Here is an 18,116-nt window from a genome sequence, read left to right as displayed (position 1 = left end):
CACTGTGAACACGAGCTGAGCTTCCAAATCCATATCGTCGCCCCCTAAGATCGCCTGAACCAACCTCCACCCTCACCTCAGCCTACCCGAGACTCTGATCCATGTCTTTGTCACTAGGAAAGGGAAAGAGCAATGAGAGAGAGAGGGGGGAGAGCGAGGGGGGGGAAGAGAGCGAGGGGGGGGAAGAGAGCGAGGGGGGGAAGAGAGCGAGGGGGGGGAAGAGAGCGAGGGGGGGGAAGAGAGCGAGGGGGGGGAAGAGAGCGAGGGGGGGGAAGAGAGCGAGGGGGGGGAAGAGAGCGAGGGGGGGAAGAGAGCGAGGGGGGGGAAGAGAGCGAGGGGGGGGAAGAGAGCGAGGGGGGGGAAGAGAGCGAGGGGGGGGAAGAGAGCGAGGGGGGGGAAGAGAGCGAGGGGGGGGAAGAGAGCGAGGGGGGGAAGAGAGCGAGGGGGGGAAGAGAGCGAGGGGGGAAGAGAGCGAGGGGGGAAGAGAGCGAAGAGAGCGAGGGGGGAAGAGAGCGAGGGGGGGGGGAAGAGAGCGAGGGGGAAGAGAGCGAGGGGGAAGAAGAGCGAGGGAGAAGCGAGGGGGAAGAGAGCGAGGGGGGGAAGAGAGCGAGGGGGGGAAGAGAGCGAGGGGGGGAGAGAGCGAGGGGGGGAAGAGAGCGAGGGGGGGGGAGAGCGGAGGGAGAGCGAGGGGGGAGAGAGCGAGGGGGGGGAGAGAGAGAGGGGGAGAGAGAGAGAGGAGAGAGGAGAGAGAGAGAGAGAGAGAGAGCGGGCGCCGTGCGAGAGAGAGAGGGGGAGAGTGAGAGGGAGAGAGAGAGAGAGAGAGAGCGGGCGCCGTGCGAGAGAGAGAGGGGGGAGAGAGCGAGGGGGGAGAGCGAGCGACGGGGGGAGAGAGAGCGGGGCGCCGTGCGAGAGAGAGAGGGGGAGAGAGAGCAATGTGCTTACCCCATTCGACCACATGTGATTCATAGTCCCAGTACTCGCGGGGTCTCTGTGTGTTAACATCTGCGTATACTCGGGCCCTGCTCGGCACTGGTCCCGACATGGCTTATTGGAGATGATGAAATGGCCACTTCCTGCGTTACCTGCAATGCAAGGTGAAGGGTTAAGTTGCCGTTACAGTTACACCAGTTGCCCTACAGAAGCTGAATCTTGCTTTCCACCTGCTCTGCTGGGTACGAGCAACTTTCCTGAAAAGGACTTGCCGACATATTCAAACAGACAGGTAGTGGAGAAACCTGAGACGAGGGAGTCAAGGTAGCCTTGTGTGTCCAGCACTAGATCCAGCTCCAGGGCCACCAGAAGGAACTCAGGTCAGTCAATATGTAGTGCAGTGCTGCAGGCCTCCCGCTGGAGGCTGCGAGACCTTCTCGTGGCACTTCGGCCCAAACGGCCCACGCTGGTGTTTATACGCCACACCAGTCTCCTCCCACCCTTCCCACCCCGTCCTCGTGTCCCTCTATTCCCCTGAAATGTGTCAATGCTCTCTCCATCAAGCACTCCATGTGGCAGTGAGTTCCACATTCTCACCACTCTCTGTGTGAAGAGTGGAATAACTCGGGATAGCGGGGTCAATGCAGTTGTGTGTGTCTGACATTAGATCCAGGCACAGGGTCAGAGTGCGTGCCCAGGTAGGTACAGTGTGCACCGAATCAAGTGACTTTCGCCTCTATTTTGACTCCTTAATTTCAATATTGAACACTGGTGTTTTTAGTTCCTAAACATACGAACATAAGAATTAGGAGCAGGACAAGGCCATTTGGCCCCTCAAGCATACTCCACCAATCAATATCATGGCTGATCTGATCTTGGCCTTAACTCCACTTCCCTGCCCGCTCCCCATAATCCTGGACACGTTTATAGTTCAAAAATCTATCCATCACCACCTTAAATATATTCAATGACCCAGCCTCCACAGCTGTCTGGGGCAGAGAATTCCACAGATTCACGATCCCCTGAGAGAAGAAATTCCTCATCTCAGTTTTAAATGGGCGACCCCTAATTCTAAAACTATGCCCCCTAGTACTAGATTCTCCCGCGAGGGGAAACCTCCTCACTGCAGCTACCTTGTCCTGCTCCCTTAGAATCTTATACGTTTCAATAAGATCACCTCTCATTCTTCTAAACTCCAGTGAGTATAGGCCCAACCTGCTCAACTTTTCTTTAACTTTAGCCAACCCCTTCATCTCAGGAATCAACCTAGTGAACCTTCTCTGAACAGCCACCAATGCAAATATATCCTTCCTTAAATATGGAGACCAAAACTATATGCAGTACTCCAGGTGTAGCCTCACCAATACCCTGTACAGTTGAAGCAGGACTTCTCTGCTTTTATACTCTATCCCCCTTGCAATAAAGGCCAACATCCCATTTGCCTACCTGCATACTAACTGTGTGTTTCATGTAAAAGGACCCCCAGATCCTTCTGTACTGCAGCACTTTGTAATCTATCTCCATTTAAATTATAATTTGCTTTTTTATTCCTCCTACCAAAGTGGATAACCTCACATTTTCTCACTTTATACGCCACCTGCCAAATTTTTGCTCACTCACTTAGCCTGTCTATATCCCTTTGCAGATTTTTTGAGTTCTCCTCATAATTTGCTTTCCCACCCACCTTTGTATCATCAGAAAATTTGGCTACATTACACTCGGTCCCTTCATCCAAATCATTAATATAGATTGTAAATAGTTGAGGTCCCAGCACTGATCCCTGTGGCACCCCACTACTTACAGTTTGCCAACCTGAAAATGATCCATTTATCCTGACTCTCTGTTTTCTTAGTTAGCCAATCCTCTATCCACGCTAATATATTACCCCCAGCCCCATGTGCTCTTATCTTGTGCAGTAACCTTTTATGTGGCACCTTATCGAATGCCTTCTGGAAATCCAAATACACCACATCCACTGGTTCTCCTTTATCCACCCTGTTCGTTACATCCTCAAAGAACTCCAGCAAATTTGTCAAACATGATTTCCCTTTCATAAAACCATGCTGACGCTGCTTGATTGTATTATGCTTTTCTAAATGTCCTGCTACTGCTTCCTTAATAATGGACTCCAGCATTTTCCCAATGACAGATGTTAGGCTAACTGGTCTATAGTTTCCTGCTTTCTGTTTTCCTCGCTTCTTGAATAGGGGCATTACATTTGCGGTTTTCCAATGCGCTGGGACCTCTCCAGAATCCAGAGAATTTTGGTAGAATACCGCCAATGCATCCATTGTCATCCTTTTCAGAATGGCAGGCAGTGACTAGTGAGGTACCGCAAGGTTCTGTGCTGGGGCCCCAGCTGTTTACACTGTACATTAATGATTTAGACGAGGGGATTAAATGTAGTATCTCCAAATTTGCAGATGACACTAAGTTGGGTGGCAGTGTGAGCTGCGAGGAGGATGCTATGAGGCTGCAGAGCGACTTGGATAGGTTAGGTGAGTGGGCAAATGCATGGCAGATGAAGTATAATGTGGATAAATGTGAGGTTATCCACTTTGTTGGTAAAAACAGAGAGACAGACTATTATCTGAATGGTGACAGATTAGGAAAAGGGGAGGTGCAAAGAGACCTGGGTGTCATGGTACATCAGTCATTGAAGGTTGGCATGCAGGTACAGCAGGCGGTTAAGAAAGCAAATGGCATGTTGGCCTTCATAGCGAGGGGATTTGAGTACAGGGGCAGGGAGGTGTTGCTACAGTTGTACAGGGCCTTGGTGAGGCCACACCTGGAGTATTGTGTACAGTTTTGGTCTCCTAACCTGAGGAAGGACATTCTTGCTATTGAGGGAATGCAGCGAAGGTTCACCAGACTGATTCCCGGGATGGCGGGACTGACCTGTCAAGAAAGACTGGATCAACTGGGCTTGTATTCACTGGAGTTCAGAAGAATGAGAGGGGACTTCATAGAAACGTTTAAAATTCTGACGGGCTTAGACAGGTTAGATGCAGGAAGAATGTTCCCAATGTTGGGGAAGTCCAGAACCAGGAGACACAGTCTAAGGATAAGGGGTAAGCCATTTAGGACCGAGATGAGGAGGAACTTCTTCACCCAGAGTGAACCTGTGGAATTCTCTACCACAGAAAGTTGTTGAGGCCAATTCACTAAATATATTCAAAAAGGAGTTAGATGAAGTCCTTAGTACTAGGGGGATCAAGGGGTATGGCGAGAAAGCAGGAATGAGGTACTGAAGTTGCATGTTCAGCCATGAACTCATTGAATGGCAGTGCAGGCTAGAAGGGCCGAATGGCCTACTCCTGCACCTATTTTCTATGTTTCTATGTCTCTGCAGTCACTAGGATGCAGGCCATCAGGTCCAGGGGCTTTAGACCACCTTTAGTCCCATTAGTACGTTTTCTCTAGTGATAGTGATTGTTTTAAGTTCCTCCCTCCCAATAGCCCCTTGATTATCTATTATTGAGACGCTTTTAGTGTCTTCTTCCGTGAAGAGCAATACAAAATACTTGTTCAAAGTCTCTGCCATTTCCATGTTTCCCATTATTAATTCCCCAGACTCATCCTCTAAGGGACCAATATTTACTTGAGCTAATTTCTTCCTTTTTATATACCTGTAGAAGCTCTTACTGTCTGTTTTTATATTTCTTGTTAGTTTACTCTCAAACAATCTTCACTCATTTTTTTTTTTTAAATCGCCCTTTGCTGGTTTCTAAAAATTTCCCAACCCTCTGGTCTACCACTAATCTTCACAACATTGTATGCCTTTGTTTTCAATTTGATACTATCCTTAACTTCCTTAGTTAACCGCAGATGGTTCATTCTTCTCTTAGAGGCTTTCTTTCACATTGGAATATATCTTTACTGAGAGTTATGAAATATCTCCTTAAATGTCTGCCACTTAGCCTTTAATCTATTTAGCCAATTCTGTACACAGAGGTGAAGTGTACTCCCTGCTCCGGTGAGATACGAGATTCCTGCTGCAAAACTGGATCAAGAACAAATGGTGTAACAGTCACCTGATTTTATCGCTCTGCTGTGCCATGTATTATGGGATGGACGTTGAGGGAATTGTCCCTTGTAAAACTTTTGACATTTGAAGAAAAACAATTCACGGGGGCGAAATGTTTTACACTCGTGATGTGAAACATAATTGCAAAGTGGCCAAACATGGTTTGTGAGAGTGCGTTCCACAGCAGCATTTGCAAATAACTGTGCATATCAACTAACCACATCAAAGTCTATTTCTGCCCAACTCAACGTTCCCAAAACTGTATCAAGTCATAGTTTCGTCCTATCGTTGCCAAGAACTGATGCAGCCTTTGATCACAACAGCACTAAACCGATCTAGTCTATGGCAAATGGCGGAGCAGGCTCGAAGGGCCAAAAGGCATACTTTTGCTTTTGGAACACCTCAAAATGTCAAGCATGGTGCATGAGACGGCAAACTGAATTTCTCCCTCAATAGCTCCCACCACATTAATAGCTATGCAACTGCTCATACTGCCTCTGACCACATGACAGGAGTTGTCCCATCCTGGGTTTAACAAAAGGATCCTTAAGACAGGGCACTGACACACCAGTTCCACCTCGGGGAAATGGTCTTAAATAAGAACATAAGAAATAGGAGCAGGAGGCGGCCATTTGGCCCCTCGAGCCTGCTCCGCCATTTAATACGATCATGGCTGATCTGATCATGGACTCAGCTCCACTTCCCCGCCCGCTCCCCATAACCCCTTATCGTTTAAGAAACTGTCTATTTCTGTCTTAAATTTATTCAATGTCCCAGCTTCCACAGCTCTCTGAGGCAGCGAATTCCAGATTCACAACCCTCAGAAGAAATTTCTCCCCATCTCTGTTTTAAATGGGCGGCCCCTTATTCTGCCCTCAAGATCATGCCCTCTAGTTCCAGTCTCCTCCATCTGTGGAAACATTCTCTCTGCATCCACCTTGTCAAGCCCCCTCATAATCTTATACGTTTCAATAAGATCGCCTCTCATTCTTCTGAATTCCAATGAGTAGAGGCTCAACCTACTCAACCTTTCCTCATAAGTCAACCCCCTCATCTCCGGAATCAACCTAGTGAACCTTCTCTGAACTGCCTCCAAAGCAAGTATATCCTTTCGTAAATATGGAAACCAAAACTGTACGCAGTATTCCAGGTGTGGCCTCACCAATACCCTATATAGCTGTAGCAAGACTTCCCTGCTTTTATATGCCATCCCCTTTGCAATAAAGGCAAAGATTCCATTAGCCTTCCTGATCACTTGCTGTACCTGCATACTAACCTTTTGTGTTTAATGCACAAGTACCCCCAGGTCCCGAAGTACTGCAGCACTTTGCAATCTTTCTCCATTTAAATAATAACTTGCTCTTTGATTTTTTTTCTGCCATACTGCATGACCTCACACTTTCCAACATTATACTCCATCTGCAAAATCTGAAAAGGGTGTCACAGATCAGCAAGGCCACTTAGCTCATCTTACTTAATTCATAGGAGCAGAGGTGTTCAGCCCATCGAGCCTGTTCCGCCATTCAATCAGATCACAGCTAATCAGTACTTCACCTTTGCTCCATGTCCCGCGATACCGTTACCAAACAAAATCAATCTCACTGGAAAATTTCAATTGGCCTCCAACATCCACAGCCTCTGGGGGGAAAGAGTGTTCATTGCTCAAACTGTGAGACGGCTAAATTTGCAAACAAATTTTCTCACATTTATTGCCACTGAAAAGAGTCAAGTGAGCAGAAAATTGAAGTTGCAGCCAAGGACTTTTCCAAAATTTAATTCAGAACACTGTTGATATAAATAAAAGATTCAAAAGAGACCTCGCCCACCGCATTTTTCATTCCCTTCCTACGGAAGTGGACTGGCTAAGGTCACCAGAAAAGCTGTGCGATAACATTTGTTACCATCTACAGACCCTCAATCAGTGCAGCTCTCCCTCAGTACTGCCCCTCCGATACTGCAGCGCTCCCTCAGTACTGCCGCTCCGACACTGCAGCGCTCCCTCAGTACTGCCCCTCCGACACTGCAGCGCTGACACTGCAGCGCTCCCTCAGTACTGCCCCTCCGACACTGCAGCGCTCCCTCAGTACTGCCCATCCGACACTGCAGCGCTCCCTCAGTACTGCCCCTCCGACACTGCAGCGCTCCCTCAGTACTGCCCATCTGACACTGCAGCGCTCCCTCAGTACTGCCCCTCCGACACTGCAGCGCTCCCTCAGTACTGCCCATCTGACACTGCAGCGCTCCCTCAGTACTGCCCATCCGACACTGCAGCGCTCCCTCAGTACTGCCCCTCCGACACTGCAGCGCTCCCTCAGTACTGCCCATCTGACACTGCAGCGCTCCCTCAGTACTGCCCCTCCAACACTGCAGCGCTCCCTCAGTACTGCCCATCCGACACTGCAGCGCTCCCTCAGTACTGCCCCTCCGACAGTGCAGCGCTCCCTCAGTACTGCCCCTCCGACAGTGCAGCGCTCCCTCAGTACTGCACTTCCAACAGTGCAGCTCTCCCTCAGCACTGCCCCTCCGACACTGCAGCGCTCCCTCAGTACTGCCCCTCCGACACTGCAGCGTCCCTCAGTACTGCCCCTCCGACAGTGCGCACTTTCTCAGTACTGCACCTCCGACAGTGCGCACTCCCTCAGTACTGACCCTCCGACAGTGCAGCACTCCCTCAGTACTGCCCCTCCAACAGTGCAGCACTGCCCCTCCGACAGTGCAGCACTCCCTCAGTACTGCCCCTCCAACAGTGCAGCACTCCCTCAGTACTGACCCTCCAACAGTGCAGCACTCCCTCACTACTGACCCTCCGACAGTGCGCACTCCCTCAGTACTGCCAATTGGCCTACTCCTGCTCCTAATTCTTATAAACCAGCACCTGTAATAGAACAGCACGCTATAAACCAGGACTGAGAAATAGAAATGGGCAGGCTCACAAAGCAATATCCAGAACGTTACTACCAAGCTGTCAGGAAGATGGGTGCCTGGGAGTGAACCCGATGACTGTGCCCGTCCTAATGGATCAATATGTTGTATGAGATTTCAGCAGCATTGTGGGCAGATTCATTTTCAGATCTCTTGCCAAGTCGAATCGTCACCCTGTACCTCAGAACAGAGGACAGACAGGCAACCTGCCCCCAACTTGTTACCGCAGTATCCCGGCTGTGGGACTGAAACAGCAACCCAGAGACCGGGTGCTCAAATCCCACATGTCAAGGTGTGCAACGGAATTCGCTAAATCTGGTAAACCGATGGTTTGGCAAAAGAAAAATGACTCCTACCCGTTTCTGATCCACCCGTGACTGCAGTCCTCAGTACGTGGCTGACTGCTGATATCCTCTTAGCAAGCTACGCTTCAAGAAGGTGACCCACCATCACCTTCTCAGGACAGCAGGGCGATGAATGGGAAATATTCTTGGTTTTGCTGAAACCTAAGAGGGAGCAATAAAGAACATTTATTGAATGAACTTGTCACTCGAAGATTATTTCTTGCATTTCAGCATGACATTTATATCATGGAAAGTGTTTGCAATCAGACCGTCAACGCTCCTGAAGTGATAGAGACAAGCCATGTCCTCCCTCGCACACTCAGCTCGACTGAAAAGATCCCCTGGCACTATTCAAAGAAGAGCAGGGAGTTCTCCCAGTGCCCTGGCCAATATTTATCCCTCAACCAACATCTCAAAAGAGATGATCTGGTTATCACATTGTTGTTCTTGGGAGCTTGCTGTGTGCAAATTGGCTGCCGAGTTTCCCACATTACAACAGTGACTACACTTCAAAAGTACTTCATTGGCATAGAGATTGTCAAAGGCGCTATAGAAATGCAAGACTTTTAACAGCCATCAAAGCACAATTCCAACCAGACACACTCCTTCCCATTCACTCCCAACAGGCAGAATTGCAACCAGATACACTCCAACCCATTCACTCCCAACAGGCTGAATTCCAAGCAGACACACTCCATCCCATTCACTCCCAACAGGCTGAATTCCAAGCAGACACACTCCATCCCATTCACTCCCAACAGGCTGAATTCCAAGCAGACACACTCCTTCCCATTCACTCCCAACAGGCAGAATTGCAACCAGATACACTCCAACCCATTCACTCCCAACAGACAGAATTCCAACCCGACACACTCCATCCCATTCACTCCCAACAGGCAGAATTGCAACCAGACACACTCTTTCCCACTCACTCCCAACAGACAGAATTGCAACCAGACACACTCCTTCCCACTCACTCCCAACAGGCAGAATTGCAACCAGACACACTCCATCCCATTCACTCCCAACAGGCAGAATTGCAACCAGACACACTCCTTCCCACTCACTCCCAACAGGCAGAATTGCAACCAGACACACTCCTTCCCACTCACTCCCAACAGACAGAATTGCAACCAGACACACTCCATCCCATTCACTCCCAACAGGCACAATTCCAACCCGACACACTCCTTCCCATTCACTCCCAAGAGGCACAATTCCAACCAGACACACTCCATCCCATTCACTCCAAACAGGCTGAATTCCAACCCGACACACTCCATCCCATTCACTCCCAACAGGCAGAATTGCAACCAGACACACTCCTGCCCACTCACTCCCAACAGGCAGAATTCCAACCCGACACACTCCATCCCATTCACTCCCAACAGGCAGAATTGCTGACCCAGGCAGTCCTGCAAACATCTAGTCCATATCCAAGTAAGAAGCATTTCCCCAATACAAAAGCAAAATGCTGGAAATCTGAAATAAAAACAGAAACTGCTGGAAACGCTCAGTGGGTCAGGCAGCATCTGTGGAGAGAGAGAGAGTCAACGTTTCCGGTCGATGACCCCTCGTTAGAAGCGTTTGTTTGGGACGCAGGCAAATTACTCGCCTGTTCTTTTGGGCTTAACCTGGCCTCTACTCGACTGGGCATAAATAGTGCAGTATAGCAGAGAAGTCCTGCTGCAACTGTACAGGGTATTGGTAGGGCCACACCTGGAGTACTGCGTACAGTTCTGGTCTCCGTATTTAAGGAAGGTTCATTAGGTTGATTCTGGAGATGAGGGGGTTGACTTATGAAGATAGGTGGAGTCTCTACACATTGGAGTTCAGAAGAATGAGAGGTGATCTTATTGAAACATATAAGATTATGAGGGGGCTCGACAAGGTGGATGCAGAGAGGATGTTTCCACTCATGGGGAAAACTAAAAATAGAGGGCCACACACACGAGCTGTGGCTACGGGGGCAAGGATGACGGGGCATGCAACACAAGCAAGCTGAAAAAGGACCAGCTCATGACCTTTGCAGAGATCACCACCATCTCTTTCTCACCTCACCCCTTTAACACACACACACACACACACACACACACACTAGATATAATCCTGGAAAATCAGCCAACGCAGACCTATAGTTCAAAGCAAAAGCAGACAGCTCAACAATGGCCCTGATTCTAAAGTCTATGACACATGAAAACAGAGTGGTTATGTGGGACTTTAGAACGGATGCTGTGGGTATAGCTAACATCCCCCCCACTCGCATCTGTGAAACAAAAGTCCGAGAGGGAACAAACTACCCGTGTATTTCGCGGAATTTTTATTTATTTATTCAAGCATCGGCAAAGCCAGCATTTATTGCCCATCCCCAATTGCCCTGGAGGTGATGGTGCTGAGCCACCTTCTTGAACTGCTGCAGTCCGTGTGGTGAAGGTACTCCCACAGTGCTGTTTGGTCAATGCTGGGTGTTCCGCCCAGTTTTATTCTTATTATAGTATTTCTTTTTTACAGTTTTGATACATTAATGGCTTGCGAGGCCAGTTAAGAGTCATTGCTGTGGGTCTGGAGTCAGATATAGGCCAGACTAGAAGGACGGTGGGTCCAAAGGTAAGCCAGGTTGTTTTCTTTCACTAAAAGGATATTATTGAAGCGGATGGGTTTTTACCACAACCTGCTTGTTTCATAGTCACCATAACTGATTACTAGCTTTTTTAAATTCAAGACTGATTTAATTAACTGAATTAAAATTTCACAGCTGCAGGGGTGGGATTTGAACGCCTACCTCCGGATTATGCTGCCTCCTAGTCTGAGGAAGGACGTTCTTGCTATTGAGGGAGTGCAGCGAAGGTTCACCAGACTGATTCCCAGGATGGCAGGACTGACATATGAGGAGAGACTGGATCAACTGGGCCTGTATTCACTGGAATTTAGAAGGATGAGAGGGGATCTCATAGAAACATATAAAATTCTGACGGGACTGGACAGGTTAGATGCAGCAAGAATGCTCCCGATGTTGGGGAAGTCCAGAACCAGGGGTCACAGTCTAAGGTTAAGGGGTAAGCCATTTAGGACCAAGATGAGGAGAAACTTCTTCACTCAGAGAATTGTGAACCTGTGAAATTCTCTACCGCAGAGAGTTGTTGAGGCCAATTCGTTAGATATATTCAAAAGGGAGTTAGATGTGGCCCTTACGTCTAAAGGGATCAGGGGGTATGGAGAGAAAGCAGAAATGGGGTACTGAAGTTGCATGATCAGCCATGATCTTATTGAATGGTGGTGCAGGCTCGAAGGGCCGAATGGCCTACTCCTGCACCTATTTTCTATGTTTCTATGTACACCTGAATGTCCTTCAGTGAAAATGTTGAATCTTTACATTAAATAGTTCTACATTTCAATTTTCAACAGAGCAGACTGCCGCTTCCTGACGGGCTACAAAGTATGAAGTGAACAGAAAAGGGATAATTGAGAGCATTATTTCAAGCTAAACCATAACTGCTGCACAAGGGGAGATGTGACACAAACTGGATGGTAAAAGGTAAGTTTACGATTGCTGTCATGGGTGGATGGAAGCGAGAAACTTGCTCAATAGTTTTGGATTGTGGTGGACCAGAGATGTCAGCTGTGGTTCAGTGGGTAGCACCCTTGCCCGAGTCAGAAGGTTGTGGGTTCAAGTCCCACTCCAGGGACTTGAGCACAAAAAATAGGCTGACACTCCAGTGCAGTGCCGAGGGAGTGCTGCACTGTTGGAGGTGATGTTTTTCGAATGAGACGTTAAACCGAGGCCCCGTCTGCCCTCTCCGGTGAACATAAAAGATCCCGCGGCATTATTTCGAAAAGCAAGGGCGTTCTCCTCGGTGTCCTGGGGCCAATATTTATCCCTCAGCCAACATAACAAAAACAGATAATCTAGTCATTATCACATTGCTGCTTGCTGCCGCGTTTACTACATTACAACAGTGAATATATATATATTTTTTTTAAAGTACTTAATTTTCTGTAAAGCACTATTGAACATCCTGAGGTCATGAAAGGCGCCACGCAAATGCAAGTCTTTCTTTTTAAAGATAGGAATCAAAACGAATGCAGACCACTTGGGGCTTGATTCCACAACGACACACGGAGAAGGATGGGAGGTGCTGAGCTACGGACAATGCTCAGTGTTTAGAGGTGCCATAGGCTATAAACAGGGGACCGAGTCAACAGGCAGCTCCATCAACTGGCCAACACCATCCTGTGGGAACCGCCTGGCACAACGATGTGTCCCACTATGGTGTAAGCTTGGTACTTTGGGCCATCGCCACTTCACACACCTCAAAATCTACCTTCTATAAATCAAAATACATCCAACTTCAAAACATCTTTCAACAGTTTAAGAACTTGATTTATATAGCACCCTTTACATCCTCAGAGCATCCCAAAGTGCTTTACAGCCAATGACGTACTTTTGAAATGTAGTCACCTTTGTAATGTAGGAAACGAGCGAGCCAATTTGCGCACAGCAAGCTTCTACAAACAGCAGTAAGATAAAGGACCAGATGATCTGGGTTTTTTTTTAATGATGTTAGTTGACAGATAAATATTAGCCAGGACCCTCTCTTCTTTGCCCCCCCCCCCCCCCAAATAATTCATGTCCCATTTATATAACTTTAGGAAGGATTTCAAGACCTTAGAGAGGATGCAGAGGAGATTTACTGGAATGGTTCCAGGGATGAGGGACTTCAGTTATGTGGAGACTGGAGAAGCTGGGCTTATTCTCCTTGGAGTAGAGAAGGTTAAGAGGAGATTTAATGGCGTTGTTCAAAATTATGAGGAGTTTTGATAGAATAAATAAGGAGAAAGTGTTTCCAGTGGCAGGAGACTTGGTAACCAGAGGTTACAGTTTAAAATAATTGGCGAAAAAGCCAGGCTGGAGGGGAGGAGAATTTTTTTTTTTTTTTTACACAGCGAGTTGTTATGATCTGAAATTCACTGCCTGAAAGGGCGGTGGAAGCAGATTCAATGGTAACATCACTTAAAAAGGAAGAAAAAATTGCGAGGCTGGGGAGAGCGGGCGAGTGGGACTAATTGAACATCTCTTTCAAAGAGCCGGTACAGGCACGATGGGCTGAATGGCCTCCTGCTGTACCAGTCTATGAAATCTCACCAAGGCGGTTGGCAAATGGTACCGGTAAAAGTGACCAGGTAAACTACCAGACTCGTAAAAACCCTAGTGGTTCACTAATGACACCAAGTGTCAGCGGTTCTCCCCGGTGTCCTGGACAATAATTATCCCTCAAACAAATTATCTGGTCATTTATCTCATTGCAGTTTTTGAGACCTTGTTGTGTGCAAAGTGACTACGCTTTAAAAGTTATAAAGCACTTTGACGTTCCCGAGGCCATGAAAATCGCTATATAAATGCAAGTTATTTACGATAACCCTTAAGGAAACTGCTGTCCTCACCTGGTCTGGTCTATATGTGACTTCAGTCCTGTACTAGCGTGGTTAACTCTTAACTGAAGTGACCTAAGCAAGCCCCTCAATCATGTCAACACAGGGCAACTAGGGATGAGGGTAAATGTTAGCACTGCCAGCGATGCCCACATCCTGAGAATGAATAAAATAAAATACGTGTGGCCGGACTTTCTTTTGTTCTGGCCATTGACGGGGTTACCCAGAAATGGCACAAAACTTCTTCCAATGGGGACGTTTTGTGGCATTTCTCCGCCAGAATTGAGAGACACACGCAGGGCGAGGGAGAGGCAGAGCGAGGGCAGGGCGAGGGAGAGGCAGGGCGAGGGAGAGGGAGAGGCAGGGCGAGGGAGAGGCAGGGCGAGGGAGAGGCAGGGCGAGGGAGAGGCAGGGCGAGGGAGAGGCAGGGCGAGGGAGAGGCAGGGCGAGGGAGAGGCAGGGCGAGGGAGAGGCAGGGCGAGGGAGAGGCAGGGCGAGGGAGAGGCAGGGCGAGGGAGAGGCAGGGCGAGGGAGAGGCAGGGCGAGGGAGAGGCAGGGCGAGGGAGAGGCAGGGCGAGGGAGAGGCAGGGCGAGGGAGAGGCAGGGCGAGGGAGAGGCAGGGCGAGGGAGAGGCAGGGCGAGGGAGAGGCAGGGCGAGGGAGAGGCAGGGCGAGGGAGAGGCAGGGCGAGGGAGAGGCAGGGCGAGGGAGAGGCAGGGCGAGGGAGAGGCAGGGCGAGGGAGAGGCAGGGCGAGGGAGAGGCAGGGCGAGGGAGAGGCAGGGCGAGGGAGAGGCAGGGCGAGGGAGAGGCAGGGCGAGGGAGAGGCAGGGCGAGGGAGAGGCAGGGCGAGGGAGAGGCAGGGCGAGGGAGAGGCAGGGCGAGGGAGAGGCAGGGCGAGGGAGAGGCAGGGCGAGGGAGAGGCAGGGCGAGGGAGAGGCAGGGCGAGGGAGAGGCAGGGCGAGGGAGAGGCAGGGCGAGGGAGAGGCAGGGCGAGGGAGAGGCAGGGCGAGGGAGAGGCAGGGCGAGGGAGAGGCAGGGCGAGGGAGAGGCAGGGCGAGGGAGAGGCAGGGCGAGGGAGAGGCAGGGCGAGGGAGAGGCAGGGCGAGGGAGAGGCAGGGCGAGGGAGAGGCAGGGCGAGGGAGAGGCAGGGCGAGGGAGAGGCAGGGCGAGGGAGAGGCAGGGCGAGGGAGAGGCAGGGCGAGGGAGAGGCAGGGCGAGGGAGAGGCAGGGCGAGGGAGAGGCAGGGCGAGGGAGAGGCAGGGCGAGGGAGAGGCAGGGCGAGGGAGAGGCAGGGCGAGGGAGAGGCAGGGCGAGGGAGAGGCAGGGCGAGGGAGAGGCAGGGCGAGGGAGAGGCAGGGCGAGGGAGAGGCAGGGCGAGGGAGAGGCAGGGCGAGGGAGAGGCAGGGCGAGGGAGAGGCAGGGCGAGGGAGAGGCAGGGCGAGGGAGAGGCAGGGCGAGGGAGAGGCAGGGCGAGGGAGAGGCAGGGCGAGGGAGAGGCAGGGCGAGGGCGAGGGAGAGGCAGGGCGAGGGAGAGGCAGGGCGAGGGCGAGGGAGAGGCAGGGCGAGGGCGAGGGAGAGGCAGGGCGAGGGCGAGGGAGAGGCAGGGCGAGGGCGAGGGAGAGGCAGGGCGAGGGCGAGGGAGAGGCAGGGCGAGGGCGAGGGAGAGGCAGGGCGAGGGCGAGGGAGAGGCAGGGCGAGGGCGAGGGAGAGGCAGGGCGAGGGCGAGGGAGAGGCAGGGCGAGGGAGAGGCAGGGCGAGGGAGAGGGAGAGGCAGGGCGAGGGCGAGGGAGAGGCAGGGCGAGGGCGAGGGAGAGGCAGGGCGAGGGAGAGGCAGGGCGAGGGAGAGGCAGGGCAGGGAGAGGCAGGGCGAGGGAGAGGGAGAGGCAGGGCGAGGGCGAGGGAGAGGCAGGGCGAGGGCGAGGGAGAGGCAGGGCGAGGGCGAGGGAGAGGCAGGGCGAGGGCGAGGGAGAGGCAGGGCGAGGGCGAGGGAGAGGCAGGGCGAGGGCGAGGGAGAGGCAGGGCGAGGGCGAGGGAGAGGCAGGGCGAGGGCGAGGGCGAGGCAGGGCGGAGGGCGAGGGAGAGGCAGGGCGAGGGCGAGGGAGAGGCAGGGCGAGGGCGAGGGAGAGGCAGGGCGAGGGAGAGGCAGGGCGAGGGAGAGGCAGGGCGAGGGCGAGGCAGAGCGAGGGAGAGGCAGAGCGAGGGAGAGGCAGAGCGAGGGAGAGGCAGAGCGAGGGAGAGGCAGAGCGAGGGAGAGGCAGTGCGAGGGAGAGGCAGTGCGAGGGAGAGGCAGAGCGAGGGAGAGGCAGAGCGAGGGAGAGGCAGAGCGAGGGAGAGGCAGAGCGAGGGAGAGGCAGAGCGAGGGAGAGGCAGAGCGAGGGAGAGGCAGAGCGAGGGAGAGGCAGAGCGAGGGAGAGGCAGAGCGAGGGAGAGGCAGAGCGAGGGAGAGGCAGAGCGAGGGAGAGGCAGAGCGAGGGCGAGGGAGAGGCAGAGCGAGGGCGAGGGAGAGGCAGAGCGAGGGCGAGGGAGAGGCAGAGCGAGGGCGAGGCAGAGCGAGGGCGAGGCAGAGCGAGGGCGAGGCAGAGCGAGGGCGAGGCAGAGCGAGGGCGAGGCAGAGCGAGGGCGAGGCAGAGCGAGGGCGAGGCAGAGCGAGGGCGAGGCAGAGCGAGGGCGAGGCAGAGCGAGGGCGAGGCAGAGCGAGGGCGAGGCAGAGCGAGGGCGAGGCAGAGCGAGGGCGAGGCAGAGCGAGGGCGAGGCAGAGCGAGGGCGAGGCAGAGCGAGGGCGAGGCAGAGCGAGGGCGAGGCAGAGCGAGGGCGAGGCAGAGCGAGGGCGAGGCAGAGCGAGGGCGAGGCAGAGCGAGGGCGAGGCAGAGCGAGGGCGAGGCAGAGCGAGGGCGAGGCAGAGCGAGGGCGAGGCAGAGCGAGGGCGAGGCAGAGCGAGGGCGAGGCAGAGCGAGGGCGAGGCAGAGCGAGGGCGAGGCAGAGCGAGGGCGAGGCAGAGCGAGGGCGAGGCAGAGCGAGGGCGAGGGAGAGGCAGAGCGAGGGCGAGGCAGAGCGAGGGCGAGGGCGAGGCAGAGCGAGGGAGAGGCAGAGCGAGGGCGAGGGAGAGGCAGAGCGAGGGCGAGGGAGAGGCAGAGCGAGGGCGAGGGAGAAGCAGAGCGAGGGCGAGGGAGAGGCAGAGCGAGGGAGAGGCAGAGCGAGGGAGAGGGAGAGGCAGAGCGAGGGAGAGCGAGGGCGAGGGAGAGGCAGGGCGAGGGCGAGGGAGAGGCAGGGCGAGGGCGAGGGAGAGGCAGGGCGAGGGCGAGGGAGAGGCAGGGCGAGGGCGAGGGAGAGGCAGGGCGAGGGCGAGGGAGAGGCAGGGCGAGGGCGAGGGAGAGGCAGGGCGAGGGCGAGGGAGAGGCAGGGCGAGGGCGAGGGAGAGGCAGGGCGAGGGCGAGGGAGAGGCAGGGCGAGGGCGAGGGAGAGGCAGGGCGAGGGCGAGGGAGAGGCAGGGCGAGGGCGAGGGAGAGGCAGGGCAAGGGAGAGGCAGAGCGAGGGCGAGGGAGAGGCAGAGCGAGGGCGAGGGAGAGGCAGAGCGAGGGCGAGGGAGAGGCAGAGCGAGGGCGAGGGAGAGGCAGAGCGAGGGCGAGGGAGAGGCAGAGCGAGGGCGAGGGAGAGGCAGAGCGAGGGCGAGGGAGAGGCAGAGCGAGGGCGAGGGAGAGGCAGAGCGAGGGCGAGGGAGAGGCAGAGCGAGGGCGAGGGAGAGGCAGAGCGAGGGCGAGGGAGAGGCAGAGCGAGGGCGAGGGAGAGGCAGAGCGAGGGCGAGGGAGAGGCAGAGCGAGGGCGAGGGAGAGGCAGAGCGAGGGCGAGGGAGAGGCAGAGCGAGGGCGAGGCAGAGCGAGGGCGAGGCAGAGCGAGGGCGAGGCAGAGCGAGGGCGAGGGAGAGGGAGAGGGAGAGCGAGGGAGAGGCAGAGCGAGGGAGAGGGAGAGGCAGAGCGAAGGAGAGGCAGAGCGAGGGCGAGGGAGAGGCAGAGCGAGGGAGAGGCAGAGCGAGGGAGAGGGAGAGGCAGAGCGAGGGCGAGGGAGAGGCAGAGCGAGGGCGAGGGAGAGGCAGAGCGAGGGCGAGGGAGAGGCAGAGCGAGGGCGAGGGAGAGGCAGTGCGAGGGCGAGGGAGAGGCAGTGCGAGGGCGAGGGAGAGGCAGTGCGAGGGCGAGGGAGAGGCAGTGCGAGGGCGAGGGAGAGGCAGGGCGAGGGCGAGGGAGAGGCAGGGCGAGGGCGAGGGAGAGGCGAGGGCGAGGGCGAGGGAGGGGCGAGGGCGAGGGAGAGGCAGGGCGAGGGCGAGGGAGAGGCAGGGCGAGGGCGAGGGAGAGGCAGGGCGAGGGCGAGGGAGAGGCAGGGCGAGGGCGAGGGAGAGGCAGGGCGAGGGCGAGGGAGAGGCAGGGCGAGGGCGAGGGAGAGGCAGGGCGAGGGCGAGGGAGAGGCAGGGC

The 18,116-nt window shown here is 54.0% G+C and overlaps 1 protein-coding gene across 1 annotated transcript in view; it reads right to left on the bottom strand.

Moving 5' to 3' along the window:
* LOC139264777 (casein kinase II subunit alpha) overlaps nt 1-18,116 on the bottom strand; it is a 101,205-nt gene that overhangs the window by 45,205 nt on the left and 37,884 nt on the right. Inside the window, exons 2-3 of the mRNA XM_070881896.1 lie at nt 8,236-8,385; nt 943-1,082 (exon numbers count right to left, since the gene is read on the bottom strand). Coding sequence (XP_070737997.1) covers nt 943-1,042 — 100 coding nt within the window. The 5' untranslated portion in view covers nt 1,043-1,082; nt 8,236-8,385. The remainder of the gene's footprint in view (nt 1-942; nt 1,083-8,235; nt 8,386-18,116) is intronic.

This window comes from Pristiophorus japonicus, chromosome 5 (assembly GCF_044704955.1).
Source record: "Pristiophorus japonicus isolate sPriJap1 chromosome 5, sPriJap1.hap1, whole genome shotgun sequence".
NCBI lineage: Eukaryota > Metazoa > Chordata > Chondrichthyes > Pristiophoridae > Pristiophorus > Pristiophorus japonicus.
Note: the sequence above shows the minus strand (reverse complement) of the source record. Positions and strands in the feature narration are given on the sequence as shown.